The 19,063-nt window shown below is 32.2% G+C and overlaps 1 protein-coding gene across 1 annotated transcript in view; it reads left to right on the forward strand.

Moving 5' to 3' along the window:
• The window catches only part of LOC124360135 (rac GTPase-activating protein 1-like), a 37,632-nt gene extending 28,913 nt beyond the window's left edge, over positions 1 to 8,719 (forward strand). The window contains exons 12-13 of the mRNA XM_046813488.1: positions 3,707 to 3,831; positions 8,519 to 8,719. Of these exons, the coding sequence (XP_046669444.1) occupies positions 3,707 to 3,831; positions 8,519 to 8,555 (162 nt within the window). The 3' untranslated portion in view covers positions 8,556 to 8,719. The remainder of the gene's footprint in view (positions 1 to 3,706; positions 3,832 to 8,518) is intronic.
• Positions 8,720 to 19,063: the final 10,344 nt, after the last annotated feature.

A 19,063-nucleotide genomic window follows, 5' to 3' on the forward strand; every position in this document is an offset into this window, starting at 1 on the left:
CGGACAGTAGAACTTAAAAATTATTTTTTCTAAAAGAAAATCTTTACACATCTACAATTATATTCATCTGAAAATAAAAATAAGGAACCAAATATCATATTTATTCTTATTCTATAGTTCATAAGGAAAACAAAAATATATAATGTTGCTAGGTTATCACTTAAGACAATATTTTCTAAAAATAAGTTTAACGATCACGGCAATTTACCCGAAAACGGCCTGCCACTGAGACCACAAATAACCGCCACTTAAAGGGTTAAATACACACTTGTGTTGTCTTTCTATTCCTTGCATCAGTTTGTTCATCTCAAGTATATTGCAAGCATTTACATTTATTTATTTATTTATTTATTTACATCATCGCTTACTTATGTGTTTTGATATTGTAACATATGTTTATACAGGGTGATTCATAAAAGGTGTGCAATATTTCAGGACTTGATACAGGTCATCAAAACAAGGAAAAAACTCCATTGCACATGGGTCCGGAAACGTACCGTTTACTGTCTGTCTGTCTGTTTGTGTTTTTTGGGAAAAAAATTACTACTCAAAAACAACTTAAGATACAGAATTCAAACTTAACAGCTATGTTAACCTAGTGTTGGTCCTTTTCAGTGAAAAAAATAAAACAAATATCTCATTGCATTTCAAAATGGCGGCCGTTCAAAATTTTCAAATTGTATTAGCTTTGAAACGGTTATTTTGACAACAAATTCACCAGGATAACTTTTTTAGCGTATTTTATTACCAATTCAACAATTTTTGTTTCAAAAAGATTTAATAACAAATAACTGAGTTACAGCACCAAACGTAAAAACAGGTTAAATCCATGCATTGCAAGTACATACAACGATGTAGTGGATTTTTACGAATAAACTTTTTAAGGTTCTTTATTAAAATAGTGAACAATATTATAACCTGAATTTTAATATTTATTTTTTAAATTTGTTTTAAGATAAATTTAAAAAAAGTTGTTAACCAATTGTGAATCCTGGTTTTTAAATCTTAAAAAAAATGTTAATAGGGCTACGTTATGGTTGGGTATAGGGTTTTCTTACATGGCAATTGTGTGAAACAGCGTAATTAATTCAATACGGACGTCGTAAAAATGGCGTCAACTCCCGACGTCCGTATAGTGCGGACGTGCACTTTTTATTACTTTACTGGCCACCTATTTCACCAAATGCTTCGAAATTTCACAGACTTGTGCACGAAGATATTTTTCATCGAAATATATTAGTTTGTAATGGTTTGACTTCGTATTTTGTCAGTCTGTGACTGAGCAATAATTGCAGTTTGTCTCGACTGACTGCTCACGCTTGTTGCAGACAGCTGTATATCACGTGGTTGTGAATATTCCGTTTTCTTCTCAGTTTTAGGTTAAAGCAGTGTAAAGTACGGCAGTTAAAGTTTAGTTTATTATTTGTTTGATTTCAAAATGAGTAAAAGACATCGTTCAAAGTCTCCCGTAAGTGAAAATACACTAATTAGTAACCTAGTTGCAAATGGTGTGGATGTGATTAGTGACCCCAATTGTTTTGATGACCACAAGTGCTAAAACATTTTGTAGTGATGTAAATATTGTTTTAAAACTTTTTTAAATTTAGATTATGAAAATTTTTAGTTATTTTGTCAGAAATAACTTTGGTTTTATGTTTATTTTAAGTAATGTGAATTTCAAAGGTCTTGTTACATTGCCTTGCCCAGAAATGGCAAAAAGAAAAATGTACACGGCTTTACAAAAATTGATGTTACTCCACTTGTAAATAAGGTAGGCCTATAATTTTTGTTTCCTTTTATTAAGGATTAAATATATCATAAAGTAAATGGGTATTTTTGTGTCAAATATTTTTTTATCTATATGGTTTCCATGATCAAACTTGAAATGTTTTCATTTTTATTTATTTTTTATATATGTATATGTATGTAAAAAAAAACAGTAGCAGTCGTGGGACTGCCGATAGAAGTGAAAACGGAACTATTAAGTTGAGAGTAATTAACAATACGTTATAGTAGCAGTACATCTGTAATTGTAAATGTGACGCGTTTTTAATTTTCCAATTTTAAAATCCACGAAAAAATATTATCAAATAACTAGAAATCTATTTTACCACGCTAGTAAGATAAATCTTATACCGTAATAATACTCATTTCATGATGAAGAGGTTAAATATTAAAAACATAATTAAAATGAATAATGCTAAATTTTAAATACAAATATTCGTACAAATATTAAAAATGTTTAAAAATATATTCGTTGTTTTCATTATTCATTTATCTGTATAAAAATATGTTGTAATTGCTCAATATTAATAGTTAGTTAAATATAGAATACAAGTGAGTAAACACCGAGTGAACAACAGTGAGTTGAACACCGTTGTAAATAATACAGTTATTGCTACGGATAAAGTATATAATTGCAATAACAATTAAACCCACAATATTTTTAAAACTAATAAATTAGTTAAATTAACTTGGTTCTTTCGTAAAGGTATTTTTATTGCACAATAAACTAATTTATTGAGTTAATATGGTATCAGTGAGCCAATGCGCCAACTACAGTTTCGACAGAAACGTTCACTCATCACTTCATACGCTACTACAGGCTAAACTAAACTTCCATTAAAAAAATGATAAATTACAAAAAAAATATTCATCTATTTTCACACAACTTTCTCGCTGACAAATTTTGTCTGACCAAAAAATAAAAAAAATCCTCGCTTACTACTTTTTTCTTGTCATTGTAAACGCTATGTAAAATGTAAACAATAATCAAAATTATTTCGAAATTTTTTTAATATTTAAAAATGTAACCAATAGATTGCCAATATTAAGAGCTTTAATTTGACGCATCTTAGAGAATTGTACGACATTGGCTTCACTTTTAAATCGCGAGAGGAAGCCGTAAAGGTCACTGATTTTCGCAGTCTGTTTTCATACTCCGCCGGGACAGTTTTAACACAGCGAGACTGACTTTTTCATGCAGGTTAGTAGTCCGCGGCCAAGTCTACGGTTAAAAAACACAGCGAGACTGACTTTTTCATGCAGGTTAGTATCATTAGCATGTCGGTGACGCGAACCGAGGATTTTACCCTCTACCAAAACGCTCAACACGCCTAAAGAAGTTTTCACTTCAAAAAAATTTCTTTCAAAATAATAATTTTATTTGTATATTTCTGTAAGCTACATGTATAAAGAAGTAAAACAAAAAAAGAATTACCTAAATATCTTAATAAATAACTGAGTTATGAATTTTTTACAAAACCCTTACATTTTGTCTGAAAATGGCTTGGGATTTCTGGCACATCACTTGATTGAATGGCTGGGGTTAAAAGGGTTAAGTGGTTTTTGAGTAGTAATTTTTTTCCCAAAAAACACAAACAGACAGACAAACAGTAAACGGTACGTTTCCAGACCCATGTGCAATGGAGTTTTTTCCTTTTTTTGATGACCTGTATCAAGTCCTGAAATATTGCACACCTTTTATGAATCACCCTGTATATTTTAGCAGTCTTAATCAATATTATTACTATGTGGACATGAAGACAATGATTCTCTGAGTCAGTAGGAGACTTACTTTTAACAGAATATAACATTTATGTAAAAAGTTGTGTTGTGATCATCTAGTAGTACACATATTAGTTCAAACAAACTATACACTAATTTCCAACTTGTGAAGAATGAAAAAATAATCAATGTTGTGTAGGTGCTGGAGCAATTCCTGAACATGCCAGCGGATTACTGGTACAAGATGATGTCTGGATGTAGCAATGTTATCAGCACTCCACGGATCACTGATGTTCTCCAGTCTCAGAGGACCCCTTCCACCAGGTACAGTAGTCCCTTATATTATAAATACACTGAACATGCCAGCGGATTACTGGATGATGTCTGGATGTAGTAACGTTATCAGCACTCCACAGATCACTGATGTTCTCCAATATCAGAGGACCCCTTCCACCAGGTACAGTAGTTCCTTATGTTATAAATACACTGAACATGCCAGCGGATTACTGGATGATGTCTGGATATAGTAACATTATCAGCACTCCACGGATTACTGATGTTCTCCAGTCTCAGAAGGTACAGTAGTCCCTTATGTTATAATTATAGTGAAAAAGAAGTAAGAAAGGTTATGTACATATGATTTCCACTGAAACAGTTCTTCTTTGCAGTATAATAAGGAGTGCAACTTAACTGTATGCTCTGTTTACAGATTAATTTGATATGTTATGTATGAGTGTTTCAAAGGGTTATAAGTTGTACATGTTAAAAAATATACATTTAATGTTCTTTGGGTATCCTAATCAATAATAATTAAAATATCGATAAAATTAAAATTGGTCACGTTTATGTAGACTAACAGAAAATGTAAATTTTACAGAAATAAACATAGATAGAGAAAGAAAGAAAGATTATAAGCATAATTCAATTTGAAAAATAATTTAAGCATATTCAGATGATAATTAGCTACAATGCCTAATTTTCTAGAGATCGCTCTACTTTGTTGGGAGTTAAGCGTAATGCTAATAATACATTGAAAATTAATTAATCTTAAGAATTTCAACCTACATGTTGGCAAGTTAAATCAGGACTTGTAAGAATGTTGATAAGGCACTAAAAAAATACCAAAAAAAATGTTGCATCCTTGATTTTTAGTCTTTTTGTCAGTAATAAGTAAAAACACATTTTCCTACTTGCTAAAAATTCAACTTTTCAGATAGGTTTGTTTTACAGGAAGTGTTTTGATTCTAATGTTGCTCTTAAGACATTGATTATGGTTAATGAATATTGTGTTTTCTTGTAACAAAATCCTTATTATGTTCAATTTAAATTTTGATATTATTTCTTTAATAGTTTGTTAGAATAGACCAAGGTCTTTTACTAATTAATGAATCAGTCAAGGTTTTAGATATCCTCTGTGCATTTTAAGTCTCAACGTATTCAGGAATAACTTTATTTTAATATTTCATTTGTTCAACATTTTATTAAAGAAAAGACTACTGCCAAGCTGTACAGGGTTCCCACTCAATCTTAATTATCAAATTCACGGCTCACAAATAAAAATGTTAAAAAGTTGGGGTTTCTTTCACACTGAGTGGCTAGTTTCAGTGTCTAGCACCAACATGCACCACAAGTGTATGCAGTAGCCCAGGACTCGACACTTTTGGGCATCTGTTACTGGTTCTCGCATCTCAGGCATGTATACAGGTGTATTTTGTTTCACTTCGTCTCTCAAACACGGGGGAATGGTGAAACTATTTCAAACTTTTTCTTATTTCACTAACGATATTGACGGTTCATGATGGAATGGACGGCTGCATCTAAAAACTGGAATTCATTTAAGACCTTAGCTTCTACACAAACAGGAACGGTATGTGTCCAATGGAATGGTTTACTACATAATGAGCATAAAATGTTGTTTGTATAATACCAGAGCTCCTACTATTAATCGATTCCTAGGATTGGTTCATACGAGCAAGAATTGCACAAGCCTAATGGCAGCGATCAGTCCTGGTGCGATTTAGAGCAGTTTCACACAGGCCACAAAACGCCAACGGAACACAGAAGAAAGCTGTTGGCTGTGGCAGCGAAATCGCAGGTCCCCTCTAGACGTCCAACATAAGATTCTGCATTCTATGCGATTCAAGTTCCCTTTCCCCACCTCATCCAGCAGTCGGTTCTTGTTGAGACAACATAAATGAAGAACAATTTATAAATGCTTCCTAGTTTTGTGCTTTAAGGCAGCGTGGAAGAGACTGAAGATTGGCAAAACAGTTTTAAGATTATCCCATCTTGAATTCCAGCTTTCAGTTTTACCTACTGCTATTGCCAGTCTATAGTCAGAGCTTAGGAAAGATGTGTATTATTAAAACATTCAACGAACAAGTGTGGAATATTTACTTGTTTCTTGATTCTACAACAGATTCCTATACTCTACTTCTATTATAAATGTATAACATCTGAAGAACTGAAATGAAACACACCTGTATTCAAGCTGAGTTGAGATGTGAAAACCTGCAACAGATACCAAAGGTGAGTTACAGCACACGTTCGTGGCGCGTTTTGGTGCTAAAAATCGGCCACACCCATGTGAAAGCACCAATGGTCAATAATTATTTGCAATTCCATAAATCCAACAAGTGAGCAGCCTGCAATTTGTGGACGATTTGTTTGCGTAAAAAGCTGAGTTCAGCATTTACATCGGTATTTTGTGGGCCGTGTGAAACCGTCTTTAGTAATTCATAACTGTATTGAATAACATAATGGAGCGGTTTACATGAGCGAGCACGAGTTGGCGATCGCAATGTGCAGGAATGCGGATCGTAAACCACTGCCACTACTACTGGGTCACAGCTGACAGTGGCAACGTAGTAGTACAAATGTGGAAGCATTGGACGGTTCAGACGGGCTGCCAGTCGACCACCGATACTAGCTCCACTCTTGTTGAAATTTGAATGCCGGTGTGTTCAAAGTATAACTGTTTGTAGAAGAAATGATGAATAATCCAGCCATCTAGGATATCACAGTTTGATAGCAATAAATATTGGTACTTTGGTATTATACTGAGGTCACTCTTGTCGCTATCTACTACTGGTTATTACACGATATAAGTAGGTAAATACACATGTATTAGAAATATAAAAAGTTAAAGTTAACCTTTATGAGCGCTTACATGATCTGAGTTTAAATTTTGGTACCATCTTGAGGGATGTTTTTTTCTTCCTTCGTCAGAAGTGCAAGGTGGCACTGAAGGCACCACCGAAGTCCACTTTGGTGGCCAGGGGCATTTCTAATCCTCTTTCGCCAGAAGAGCTTTCAAGAGTTTTTTGAAACATTTTCTCTAGAGGACAAAACAGAGGCAGGTTACAAATGTGTAGGCTACCCTGAGTCAATGTTAAAATTCAAGACTTATTTCTTTTTACATCTTTATTGCTACGAAATTAACCCAGTAGAGGATGTCAATGAAAAAATTCAATGCCCTCATCTAAGTGTTGCTGATCTGAAAAATATATAAGGGCGTGATTTGTATATTGAATGGAAGATGTGATAGTTTAGAACACTTTAGGGAATTATGTTTAAAAGAAAAGCCTCCACAAAAGTTGATGATCCTTAGCTTCCTTAGAAACTATGTATACCAAAAAAGTATGAAAACAATGAAGCCAGCTAACAGCACACTTTCAAAATCTTAAAGTAATACTACAAAGCTATTTGTATTGAAGTTTGTGAAACTGTAAAAACTTGTATTACTGAGCAGTTTGCATCAACTGGACTCACAAAGGTCATTGCAGTTGATCAAGAGTGCTTGCTTTTAGTAAAGAGGTGAAGCAAATTTTGAAAAATGAACAGAGTTTAAAAAAAATTACATTGAGAGACCCGCCCTTAAACTTGAATATGTTAGCAGATATCACTAAATATGCGTGATATAAGAAAGTACATTACACAAGAGCCTGCAGTTGGAGAAATGTTATGTGAAGTAGTGAAGTGCATTAATCTTCTCCAAGTAGTTCAAATCACAACAGCAGTGGTCATTTAGCACTCTTAAACGTCTGAAGTCATATCTCCGATCAACAATAGGGCATAAGCGATTGAACAACTTGGGTGTTCTTGATGCACACCGAGATGTTTTGGATGAATTGGATATCTGACCAGTCATCAATGATTTCATATTCAGTAATCCAAGTCAGACGGTAGACAATTTCCTAAAAACAATCTATCCCTAATAATGGTATGTAGAGCAATATTAAAAATATTTATAAAATAGAAAATTAAATACATACGGAATGTTACATTTTCAGTTTTGACATATTAGTACTAGTTTAGTACTGTATAAGTCAGCACCCCTGGGTATCAACACATCCATGGACTCCTATCCAGCCAAATCCGCCGACATCCATAATTAGAAATATTGGCGCACCAGAACTGGTTGTCGCGATTAGGCTTGTGCAATTCTCACATGTGAACCGGGCCTTATGACATAGTCATGGTGGCAACACTTGTAGAATTATTTAATCACAAGTACTAGAGATTTTTACGGTATGTAAATTAAATTTGTGGCCTATTTAAGGGTTTTTTCACAGTGAATGAAATTCACGGTTTTCACGGTCGGATGGGAACCCCGCTATACTATGAAATTTTATAGCATTTTATATTTTTTTTAATTTATACATTCATATTTGTTACCTTGTTAATCATTACCATCAACATTCTATAATTAATCAGAAATACACAATAACATCAATGCAGTACATAACTGTTTTTGAAGTAAAAATTAACATAATAAAAAATAATACTAAATCATTAGTGTACAATGAACAAGTGTGTGAATAAGGTGCACCCGTGATTCTGTTTCGTAGTGACTTGATTATTTTTCAAGTAAGCAAATATGTAAAACTTCTTCTGTCTTCAATTTTTTGAAAGTAGTTTTTTTTAATTTATTAATACAATACATTAAAAAAATTACAAAAAGGAAAAAACAACATTTTTGTGTTTAAAACATTTTATGCTTTTGTTACAGAAGTTTCAAGAGGCTGTTTGAGACTCCAGATCACTAATATCATCCAAGCCGTGTTACATTATCTCCTAGAGTGTAATGGCCTTCTACTTAGTGGCAATGATGAAGTGAACACTTTTTTCATGTGCTTTGGTTAAAATGCATTTTAGAACAACTTTGTGATAGCATATTGCATTTTTAAAGATAAATAGTGTTTTCTTTGTATAGAGTATATATTTATTTTCACTGTGTTTGGTTGTTGTGAATGTTAGCACGAATTATTTTATATGTTCAACAACAAAACATACTAGTGATGTGTTGGTTCTTTAGAAAAGAATTCAAACTGATAGGAAAATAATGTTGATTTTAAGATCTTTGATGGCTATCAGTCAAGGGGGTTGTGCTTTTTTGGCTGCTATAGTTTGTGTCACAGGTTTTTTTTATTTTTTTTTTTTTTTTTATTTTTATTTTTTTTCTGTAATTATGCAACCTTGTTGGTACCAAAATTGATCTTTGTTGTCATGTCTCTTGTTCTGTATAAAACAACAGCACTGCATAATTTACTAGCACCACACATTCAGAGTTAATTAAAATTTTATTATTTACACATCCAATAATGCAATATTTAATGTTAACAGAGTTTATACCGGATAACCTTGACAAATTTATCATTATATTCTATAAATTTAATATAACAATCCATTATAAATATTTAACTTTATATAGATAGGTTAAGCTACACAGCAAGATAAAATAATAAACAATTTGATTTATTTCAATAAAGACTTAAATTCAACTAAATTAAAGTACTTTTGTATTTATTAATGTTTAGAAACTCCAAATTGTTATTAAATTTAGTTTGCTGATGTAGCTGCCTTTTTTACAGGTGATGTTTGGCTCCCTTGTAAAACTCACCATGTTTATAAAATCTGCAATAAAATTTGGTTTTTAAAGTGGAAGTGACATTAAAACTTATTAAAAAGAACATTAAAAATCATAATACAATGTGCATGCAAAAGTGCATGAATGTAGTGATTTTTTTTAAGTTCTTGAAGTTGATCGTAGAACTTGGATTGAAAATTATTTTTTGTAGTTGACTTTAACCTAGAAAGTTCCAATCAAATATGATTGTTGTCAAACATTATCAAGTCATTATTTATTGTCTTTTCTGATCCAAATACTTATTTTGTAACTACGTTATCTATGCAAGACTATCTAAATCAGCCTATCAAAATTTAACTTAAAAGCTAAGCATTTCAGAATTTTTAAATACTGGATCCTCTTTTAAAATATCGAAGTAAATTTTTACAGCTATTATAATCTTTTGACATTAGTTTTATAACATTAGCAATGAGAATAGAGCTCAATTTGTAAATCAACTTCGTACTTTTGAAATCTGGTACTCTATTAAAGAAAATAAAAATGGTATTATAAGAAGAAACTTCCACAAAATATGCTTCAAACAGACTATTCATTAAAATTTTGACAGATATTTTCTGCTATGAAATGCATTGTCACTTTTTATCAAAATATAAGAGCTTTCTCTTGATTTTTTTCTTTGCATGCAAAACAATTACCTAATACAAAACCATTTTAAGCTATTACATAATGTTAAATTTGTTGAGAAAATCCTATGTTCATTTAGTGAAAATGTAGCAACCTTTTTCAGATCAGTTTTATAAATATTTCTTAAGCACTGAATGGATTAATTTTATTCAAAAATATTCCTTGAATATTGTAGTTCTTAAACCATTGTGTATCATTGAATTGCCAGAAAAATATGAGAATTTAATTGCTAAACTTGTCGAGAAGTATTTAAGCTTTAACTGTTCTGATGTTTTCTGATTCTTATATTGATTTGCTAAAAACATTACACTATAATATGGCACTGTGATCCTCATCTTCACTTCTAAGTGACCCCAGCACTTGCATAGTGCAAATTAAACTTTGGTTTATCTGATGAGACAGGTCTCAAGTTATTTTTAATTTTCGGATTTCAATATCGCCTTCTTTAACATCTTGTTACTAGACACATTTGGTGCACCATTTATTTATAGAATGGAGACATTGAATAGTGTTCACAGAACTCAGATATATAACTCAACAGCAGCACTGGCACTTGCTCAATTCTCTTTGGTATAGGTGAGTGAGCACATAGAGGCCACACTGATAAGGTTTGATGCATCGTCGATTAAATTAACTATAGAAACTGTATTTCTTGATAATCCTCTCTTAAGTCGGAAGAGTTCAGGAACTCTTGTTTTTTACGCAAACAGAAACCATAATCAGTGTAATGTTCTTTTTTTAATATAAGATTCATAATTAAACCTTTTATTACTTTATTGGTTTACAGATATTTTTATGAATTGTACAATGTAAAAAAGAAATATGAAACAATATATTGTTACATGACACTCAAATGGGTTTAATTAGTTTTTAAAACTAACTTTCCATTTAATTTATCCTATTTGAACATGCTGTTAATAAAAATGTTTGTTTTATTGTATTTTTTTAATATAAAAACTGTTAAATTTTCATATTTAAAGTGATAATCTGACTGATTAGAACCAATATATCACTAAAACTACACCAAACCTTTCTTTTGTGTACTTTTGTACAGATGTAATTCTAATCTTTGGTAACCTATTACTTTTAAGTAGTCATAGATATAATTTACATTGTTTTAAATTATTATTCGATTTTAAAAATAAGTTATAGCTAGAAAATCCAAGTCTATAATAGCAAACCATTTGAACCGAATACTTTGTTTACCTTTTTGAATTGCTGATTATCAGAATCTAAAAGTAAATGCAATGTCCATTAAGAGAAGTTTATAAATTGTAAAAAGTGTATTGATACATATTACCATAAACATAAATACTTCACATTTAAACTGCTCTATCCATTTACATGTTGCTAATGAGGTTTTAACTATTGAAAGTTTCTATTCATTTGCCTTTTCACTGTTAACTGGTTTTCTTTTTAATATTTATTTTTTGTGTTCAGTGTTACTAAGGGCATTTTGAAAATTAACAGAGACAATTAGCTTCAATCAGACAATCACTTCACTTTAAACCCAGGATCAAAATATTGATGGCGAGGAAAGTATACCAAAATAAAAAAACTACTGAGAATCCCCAAGCTAAAACGCTGTTATGTAGAGTATTGAAGGAAAACATTTGGTTAATATTTATGTTATTGTCTCAGACACCAAAATGTTCCCAATAAAATAGGCTGTATGTATATAGTATTAGGTACAAAGTATATATTTTACCAGCTACAAGAACAATGTTGGCTATAGACCCTCAGTTTTAGTCAATCTAAGATAAACTTGTAATGGAGTGTTATATAAAAATATACAACTCATTAAAAACAAGGTCTGTGTTAAAACAACACATTGCTATTCTGTAAAGTAAGAAATAATCAACTTGTAGAAACTGATAATTTTTTATGACTGCTTTGTAATGGATGTAGTACAAAATCTACAATACACAAATAATTCAGGTTTGCCAGATATTATCACCCATTCTTACCTTTCATATTTATTTACCAGTCAAAATGAAAAGTTAGTATGACATAAGTGATAAGTTTTGCCCATTTGTTTTCTTAAATGAGTTTTGAGGAGTACAAGTCCTCATTCAAGGTCCAAATTCAATTTTCATTGGGTGAAGGTTATTGAAATGGTCTTTATGAAAAGAAATGTTTATGTGTATTTATATCTGTCTGCTATATTTCCATGTTAATTATAGGTTTAAGTGTTCTTTAATATTAATAATCACACATACTAACTTAAGTAACAAAAGGTATTTTTAATATCAAATACTAACCTGTCTATTTCCTCATACATTTTGTAAACTCATGTATTATTTTTCCAAATAAAGGTTTAATACGTAGAACTAAACTTGTTTTAGTGACTTGGCTGCTTATTACTTTACTTTTGCTGAATGTATTGTACTAACTTTAAAATTAGAATCAAACCACAACTTTTAAATTGAACCATATTATTTATTATAAGTGCATTTTGAAATCGTTTATTGGCTAGAACTAGATTTTATAAGAAATCTACATATCCCAAATACATTATTTACATATTCTAATGCACTGTTCATCAAATAAGTAAGAAAAAATTATGAAACCTATTTTCAAAGTATTCTGAGTATTCACAATTTTCAGCAACCTAGGATGCTGATTAGTTGTAATTTAACTAATCAGCATCCTAACTGTCTATGTGAGGTCTGTGAGTATTTTGACTTAAATAAATCTAACTTTAATTGGAAAATATTCTAGACTTAGTAATCTTTGATCATTGTTATGCTGCATAGTCTTCAACAATAAAAATATAGGGCTAAATAAACTCTTATTTATTTATTTATTATGCAGTTTATATTAATAACTATACTAAATTTTAGCATAGTCATAAATATTTCATTTATCACAATATAAACACGATTACAAAACCTATTTGTAACAGCTGTTGCTGAATGGCGGAAGCAGGCAGAAAGAACGGCAAGAATTGGGATCTACAAATCTAGTTGAGAGTTCTTGAACCCTAAATGTAAATGCCATACAATAAACTAGAGATATTCTGGTACTATTTCACGCAAATGCAAACACAAATTGTTTACAATGAATACAATCATATGTTTTACATACCTCCAATTTATCCATGACTTCTGTCAAATAATAAAGTAACAAATACTGGTTTCTTAAATATCTTACAGCACCAAATATTTTCATATTTAATTCTTTTTTTATTGATAGATCATGATGATTTCTATTGCATTTTAAAATTATACCAATCGGATCGGCATATGAACAATACTTCCCGAATAACTACTTGGTGAACAAACGTAAAGATTTGTGGTTGCAAACCATGACGGCAGCTTGTTGCAAAATATTTACTAACTTTGAACAACTGATGTGTTTATTTATAGTGTGTTAAGATTGAACACATTACAATATCTATTTTAGACAATTAATGACATATTGGTATGCAATTTATCAGTTTTTACATTATTTTAATACATTACATTACAAGTAAAGTAATATTAGGTAATTAGATAGGCTTTTGCCACTGGAGAGTAAGAGATATAGAAAATCCTCATCACTGAACTTGTTGGCAATGTCCACAACACAATGAGTTGAGTTTGAAGCAGTCGTCCTTCATCAGTGGAAATGAAAAAAAAAAAGCCTTAACAAACAACATCATTTCCTTACAGCTCATCCTACAAAGAAAAGTAGACTATGCTGTTTGTAGCAATAGGAAGGTACAGGGAGGAAAAACTTTTTATGTTTCAATAACTATGCAGTGTTTTACTGAATAATCAAATATAAATAGATGTACAGTATTATAAGACAGTTGTACCCATTTCAATCCATCTTATCTTCAAGTTTATGTTTAAAAATAAAAAAAACATTAAAAATTTGATATTATAACAATGTTCTATTTTAAGCCATTGAGGAAGTATTAATTTGTTGAGGCCTCTTCAGGTTGGGTGGCAGCAATTAATTTAGGTAAACATGTAAGACAGGCTAAAGCTTTCTAAAACAAAATCCATATAATATAGCGCAATAATTTTTATACCAATGTCTGTACAGTAACATCTTTATTTAATATATTAATCACTATATTTGTAAATAAATTATTTGTTTTAAAAAATTGTTAATTTTGTAAATATTTGTCTAAGGTACATTTTTTAAATAAAAAAAAACATCTTTATTTTTTTACTAACTTTCTAACTAAATTTAAAATTATTAAGTATTCTATTCTAAAATGTAATATTCTAACTAAATTATTACCTTATCTAAAATATGACAATGAACTTTACATAAATAAAAATGTTCATACAGTATATCTAAAATAATAAGCTCAAAAGTAAGATAAACTCAAACAAAAATATTATGAGTATTGTTTTTTTTTTTTATTACTTTTATGGACATTTACTGAATGTCTTGTTTCCTAGGAAATTCATGCTTTATTCACTGTACACAAAATTACTTTACAAATAATAAAACATACTGTACAATTGTAATGTAAAATAATCCAAATAACGCTTATCCTGACGTTCAAATTCTTCATCCTCGCACAAACTGTGAATCAGGTTTTGAGCACGGGATATAATTGTCTTCCACACTTTCATCACCATCACTGATATCAGAATTGCAGTCGTAATCGCTGTCTAATAACAAAGCAACAACAAAATCCCACAGTTTTTACAATCAATCTCACAACTAAACAGAAACAACACACCTAACCTCGCACTTAGCAGCTGACCAATGAAAAAAATGATGAAACGTTCCAACAAACAGGCAGTCAATGCAATGCTACCAATAACTAAACAAAATTAAATGTATTATCTTCTTTTATCTCAATATCTGTTGGATATTTTATAATTAGATCAACCCATAACAATAGAGTGGCTAAACATAGACCACAAAACCAGGCCATAACTGTATTCAATCCATAACCATCACGCAAGTCTTCCAATAGTTTAAAAAATGTAAAGAGTTATTTAACAATGTACACAGAATTCTGAATAATATACTTTAATTAAATTTCTACACATAACAATCTATGGTAGAAAGGGTTGATTCAAATGTGAATGTTGAGGTTAGCTCCAGTTCACTTTCCTCTCAAGGCAGTGTCTGGAATCCCTGCGATCAGTATAACTCCATGTATAAACTGTTGATGGTCAAGAGAAGACATTGACTTTACCTCTGTGTCCGCAGAGCTGCCCAAGTAGGGCGCTGTACTGACAGACAAGACTCTCGTACGCACACTCACGCACTTTTACTGTACCCATACCTGTTATGATAATGAGTACAGACACAGAGCCGAGGAGTGCGTGCTCGTGTCCGTGCGTGTGTCGCCAGACCGCTGTGAGAAGATTTCAACAGCTGACAGCGAATGATTTAGCTCCGTTAACACGCCCAGAAATACGGACGTGCCCTGTGTTTGTTTCCCGAGGTTGTTATGTAAAAAAAACTATTCCCTTTCTCTATACCGCGCTCTCAGTAGAGTAGCTAAACTCATTTATCATAATAATTAAGTATTGCAATTTATTACTCCTTGTGTTAGAGCAATGCATACCTGAAGGATAAAAAAATCACGAAAGAAAGAAATCTTCCTTACTCTTTGAAAACTCCCTTTGTGGTCTAGCAGCTGAGAAGGGCTATCTACAACGTAGATTGAGTTTTGATATAAACAAAAAACAAAGTATAAGAAAAAAAAACATACATTTGAAAGTGACACTAAAATACTAAAAGTGACACTAAATTTCAACATAGTCACCATACAAATTTAGGCACTTATCATAGCAGTGAACGTTTTAAAATTCTATGCCCTTGAGACTTTAACCAGGTAGCCACACCCTGCTGCAATTCCACGTCGTCATCAAAGCGCTGCATCCCAATTCATGTGTTTTACAAAAGTCTTGTGTCATGTAATGGTTTGATTGAGCAGCGAGTTAACATCTTTTTTGTAAGTGTCCAAAAATGTCAATGAAGCATCTATACGCTGATTTTTATGGTTTTTTATGGGCTTCTGTTAAGATTTTCGGTACCAATCTTGCACAAAATTTATGGTAACCTAACTTCTGTATAACAATTTCATGTAATATTGAAATTTGAGGAAAACTAAGTGAGAGTTCTATTATTGTAAATCAACAGTCTTCTTTAATCTTCTCATCTGACTTTAGAGACAATTTCATCAGTCACAATGCTTGGCCGTCCACTTCGTTCGTCATCATGCACAGCAGTTTGGCCATTTTAATACCTAATGCACCAGTGACAAACACTTCACCTTCAGTAATCAAATCCGTCCCTTAATCTTCAGAGTTGGAGATAAATCTCAATTGGTTAATTTTGCCTAGCGAACAAAAACCTTATTACCGACTTTACAACTCACAGGGTTTTGATTGTCACTCATTTTAAACTGCTATTGTAAAACAACAAGGAACAACAGTAATCTCACTAGCACGGCTGGAGAGCCACTAAATGGAGAAATGCCCTGACATCAAACTCCATAGCCTGTTGCAGTGAAGTATGGCAGGCGGGTGAGAAAAAAGACATGGCTGTCAATGAGGGAATGGCGTGGCTCACTGGTAGCCAGACGGAAACTTAGTCAATGGTAGTGGAACTAAGTTTACTCCGCTGTAGCATTGCAATCCATGTTGAAGCCGGATGGCTATTATTGTCCACGTAGTTCCTGCCATGACCGTTATGATCACTGGGAAATGAAAATTCTATCCCCTTTAACATCCTCTTGAGCATAATATAATTAATTTAAATCCAAATGCTCGTTTACGATTTAAGGGTTTCTTAGAAAAAATCTCAAATTGTTCATTTTATAGTTAAAAATAACTAAAATACGTTCTAATGCATGTTAAAAAAAAGTTGTCTTCCATCAAAAATAAATTTTTTTTTTTTCAGGGTGTAACAATGTTCTCATGGGGTAAAACTCTACCACCATTGTTCTTATGATACACATTTTAATAAATCAATATTACATAAATTACACAGTGTCAGGTATTTTTGGCATTCTGCGAAAAGGCAAAATACAAAATTCTCAATTTATTTTATTATTTGTGTATGAGGGTAGATATTTTGCATGAAAATGGCCAGGGCATCTTATTTGTTATAAAGCATTCTGTTGCCAAAAAATCTGTTGTTATTGCTAAATTTGAAGAGCGCTATCTTACCATCATCAAGGAGAAAGCTGTAGACAGACATTCAGAACACTTGGCATTCTGACAGTTACTAGCCTCTACATCCCTTAGATATTCTTCGTGCTGACAACCTCATGTAAGTTCACATAAATAAACGAGGATGTTCACACTTAAAATACAAGGCATGCATCAAGATACATCCAACACCAGACAACCCTTTTCAAGAAAACTTCCTCATACATCAGGAGTAAACTGAAGAACCTGTTACTACGTAATTGTCAACGTACGACAGGAAAATTCCTCAAGATAGAAATTAAAAAAAACTTTGGAACAATCCAGTGTATACCTTGGATAGGTTCCTGAGACTTCTAAAACGAAAATTAACTTAAACCTTTCACATGTATCATTTTCTTTATGTTATTGGATTTGTAATATATAAATAAATAACTATGAAAAAAGATGAGTGTACGTTTTGTTAATAGATCTTAATTTATTAATGGGATACATTTCTTTTCTCATTAGTTTTAACTTAGTTGTAAAATTGTAATTAAGCTGCAGCCGGTTCTATTGTAAGATCCATGCTACACTGATATATTTTGATGGCAGCTTTTCTGTTATTATAACCTGCCTACACAATGATTGCATCCTACATGTCACACGGAGTCAGACAGTCAATCTGTTCCATCGTAAGATCCATGCTACACTGATATATTTTGGTGGCAGCTCTTCTGCGCTTATAATCTGCCTACACAATGATTGCATCCTACATGTCACACGGAGTCAGACAGTTAATCTGTTCCATCGTAAGATCCATGCTACACTGATATATTTTGGTGGCAGCTCTTCTGCGCTTATAATTTGCCTACACAATGATTGCATCCTACATGTCACACGGAGTCAGACAGTTAATCTGTTCCATCGTAAGATCCATGCTACACTGATATATTTTGGTGGCAGCTCTTCTGCGCTTATAATCTGCCTACACAATGATTGCATCCTATATGTCACACGGAGTCAGACAGTTAATCTGTTCCATCGTAAGATCCATGCTACACTGATATATTTTGGTGGCAGCTCTTCTGCGCTTATAATCTGCCTACACAATGATTGCATCCTATATGTCACACGGAGTCAGACAGTCAATCTGTTCCATCGTAAGATCCATGCTAAACTGATATATTTTGGTGGCAGCTCTTCTGCGCTTATAATCTGCCTACACAATGATTGCATCCTACATGTCACACGGAGTCAGACAGTCAATCTGTTCCATCGTAAGATCCATGCTACACTGATATATTTTAGTGGCAGCTCTTCTGCGCTTATAACATGCTGGCACACAGTGGTTGCATCCTACCTGCCACTTGAAGTCAGACAATCTGTGCCAAAAATCTGAATCTAACTCCTGCTTTTACCAGCTTGCCTCCTGTACGTGCCCTAAATCTCAGTTACTCAGCTCAAAATATCTACTATCGCAAAAGAAAACATCTTCTGAGGTGTCCTACTCTTTCTAGTTGAAGTAGTTACATCACAATATAGCACAATTGGAAAGCTGATGATGATAAATAGCAGCTGCTTAGTGACACTGTTGGACTTTACCCAACATGCTATATCTTAACAGCCACAGCTATTAGGCCTGTTGGCCTAAGATGTTAAATGAAATACGATACATTCTTTTGGGATGTTCAAACTCATACATTGTCTAAAAGGTAATCATAAAGTACGATGATTATTGAAAAAGTACAGCTCCCTCCAAATAACATTATTTCTATTTATACCTTTTATAAAGCAGTTTTAACACAGAAATAAGCATGCAATTCACGAAGAACGCAAAATCACTGTATGATGCTCAATAGGTAGTTTAAAGTGATATAGAACAGTAGGACAAATTACAATTATGAAAGCA

Source organism: Homalodisca vitripennis, chromosome 4 (genome assembly GCF_021130785.1).
Source record: "Homalodisca vitripennis isolate AUS2020 chromosome 4, UT_GWSS_2.1, whole genome shotgun sequence".
In the NCBI taxonomy this organism is placed as follows: domain Eukaryota; kingdom Metazoa; phylum Arthropoda; class Insecta; order Hemiptera; family Cicadellidae; genus Homalodisca; species Homalodisca vitripennis.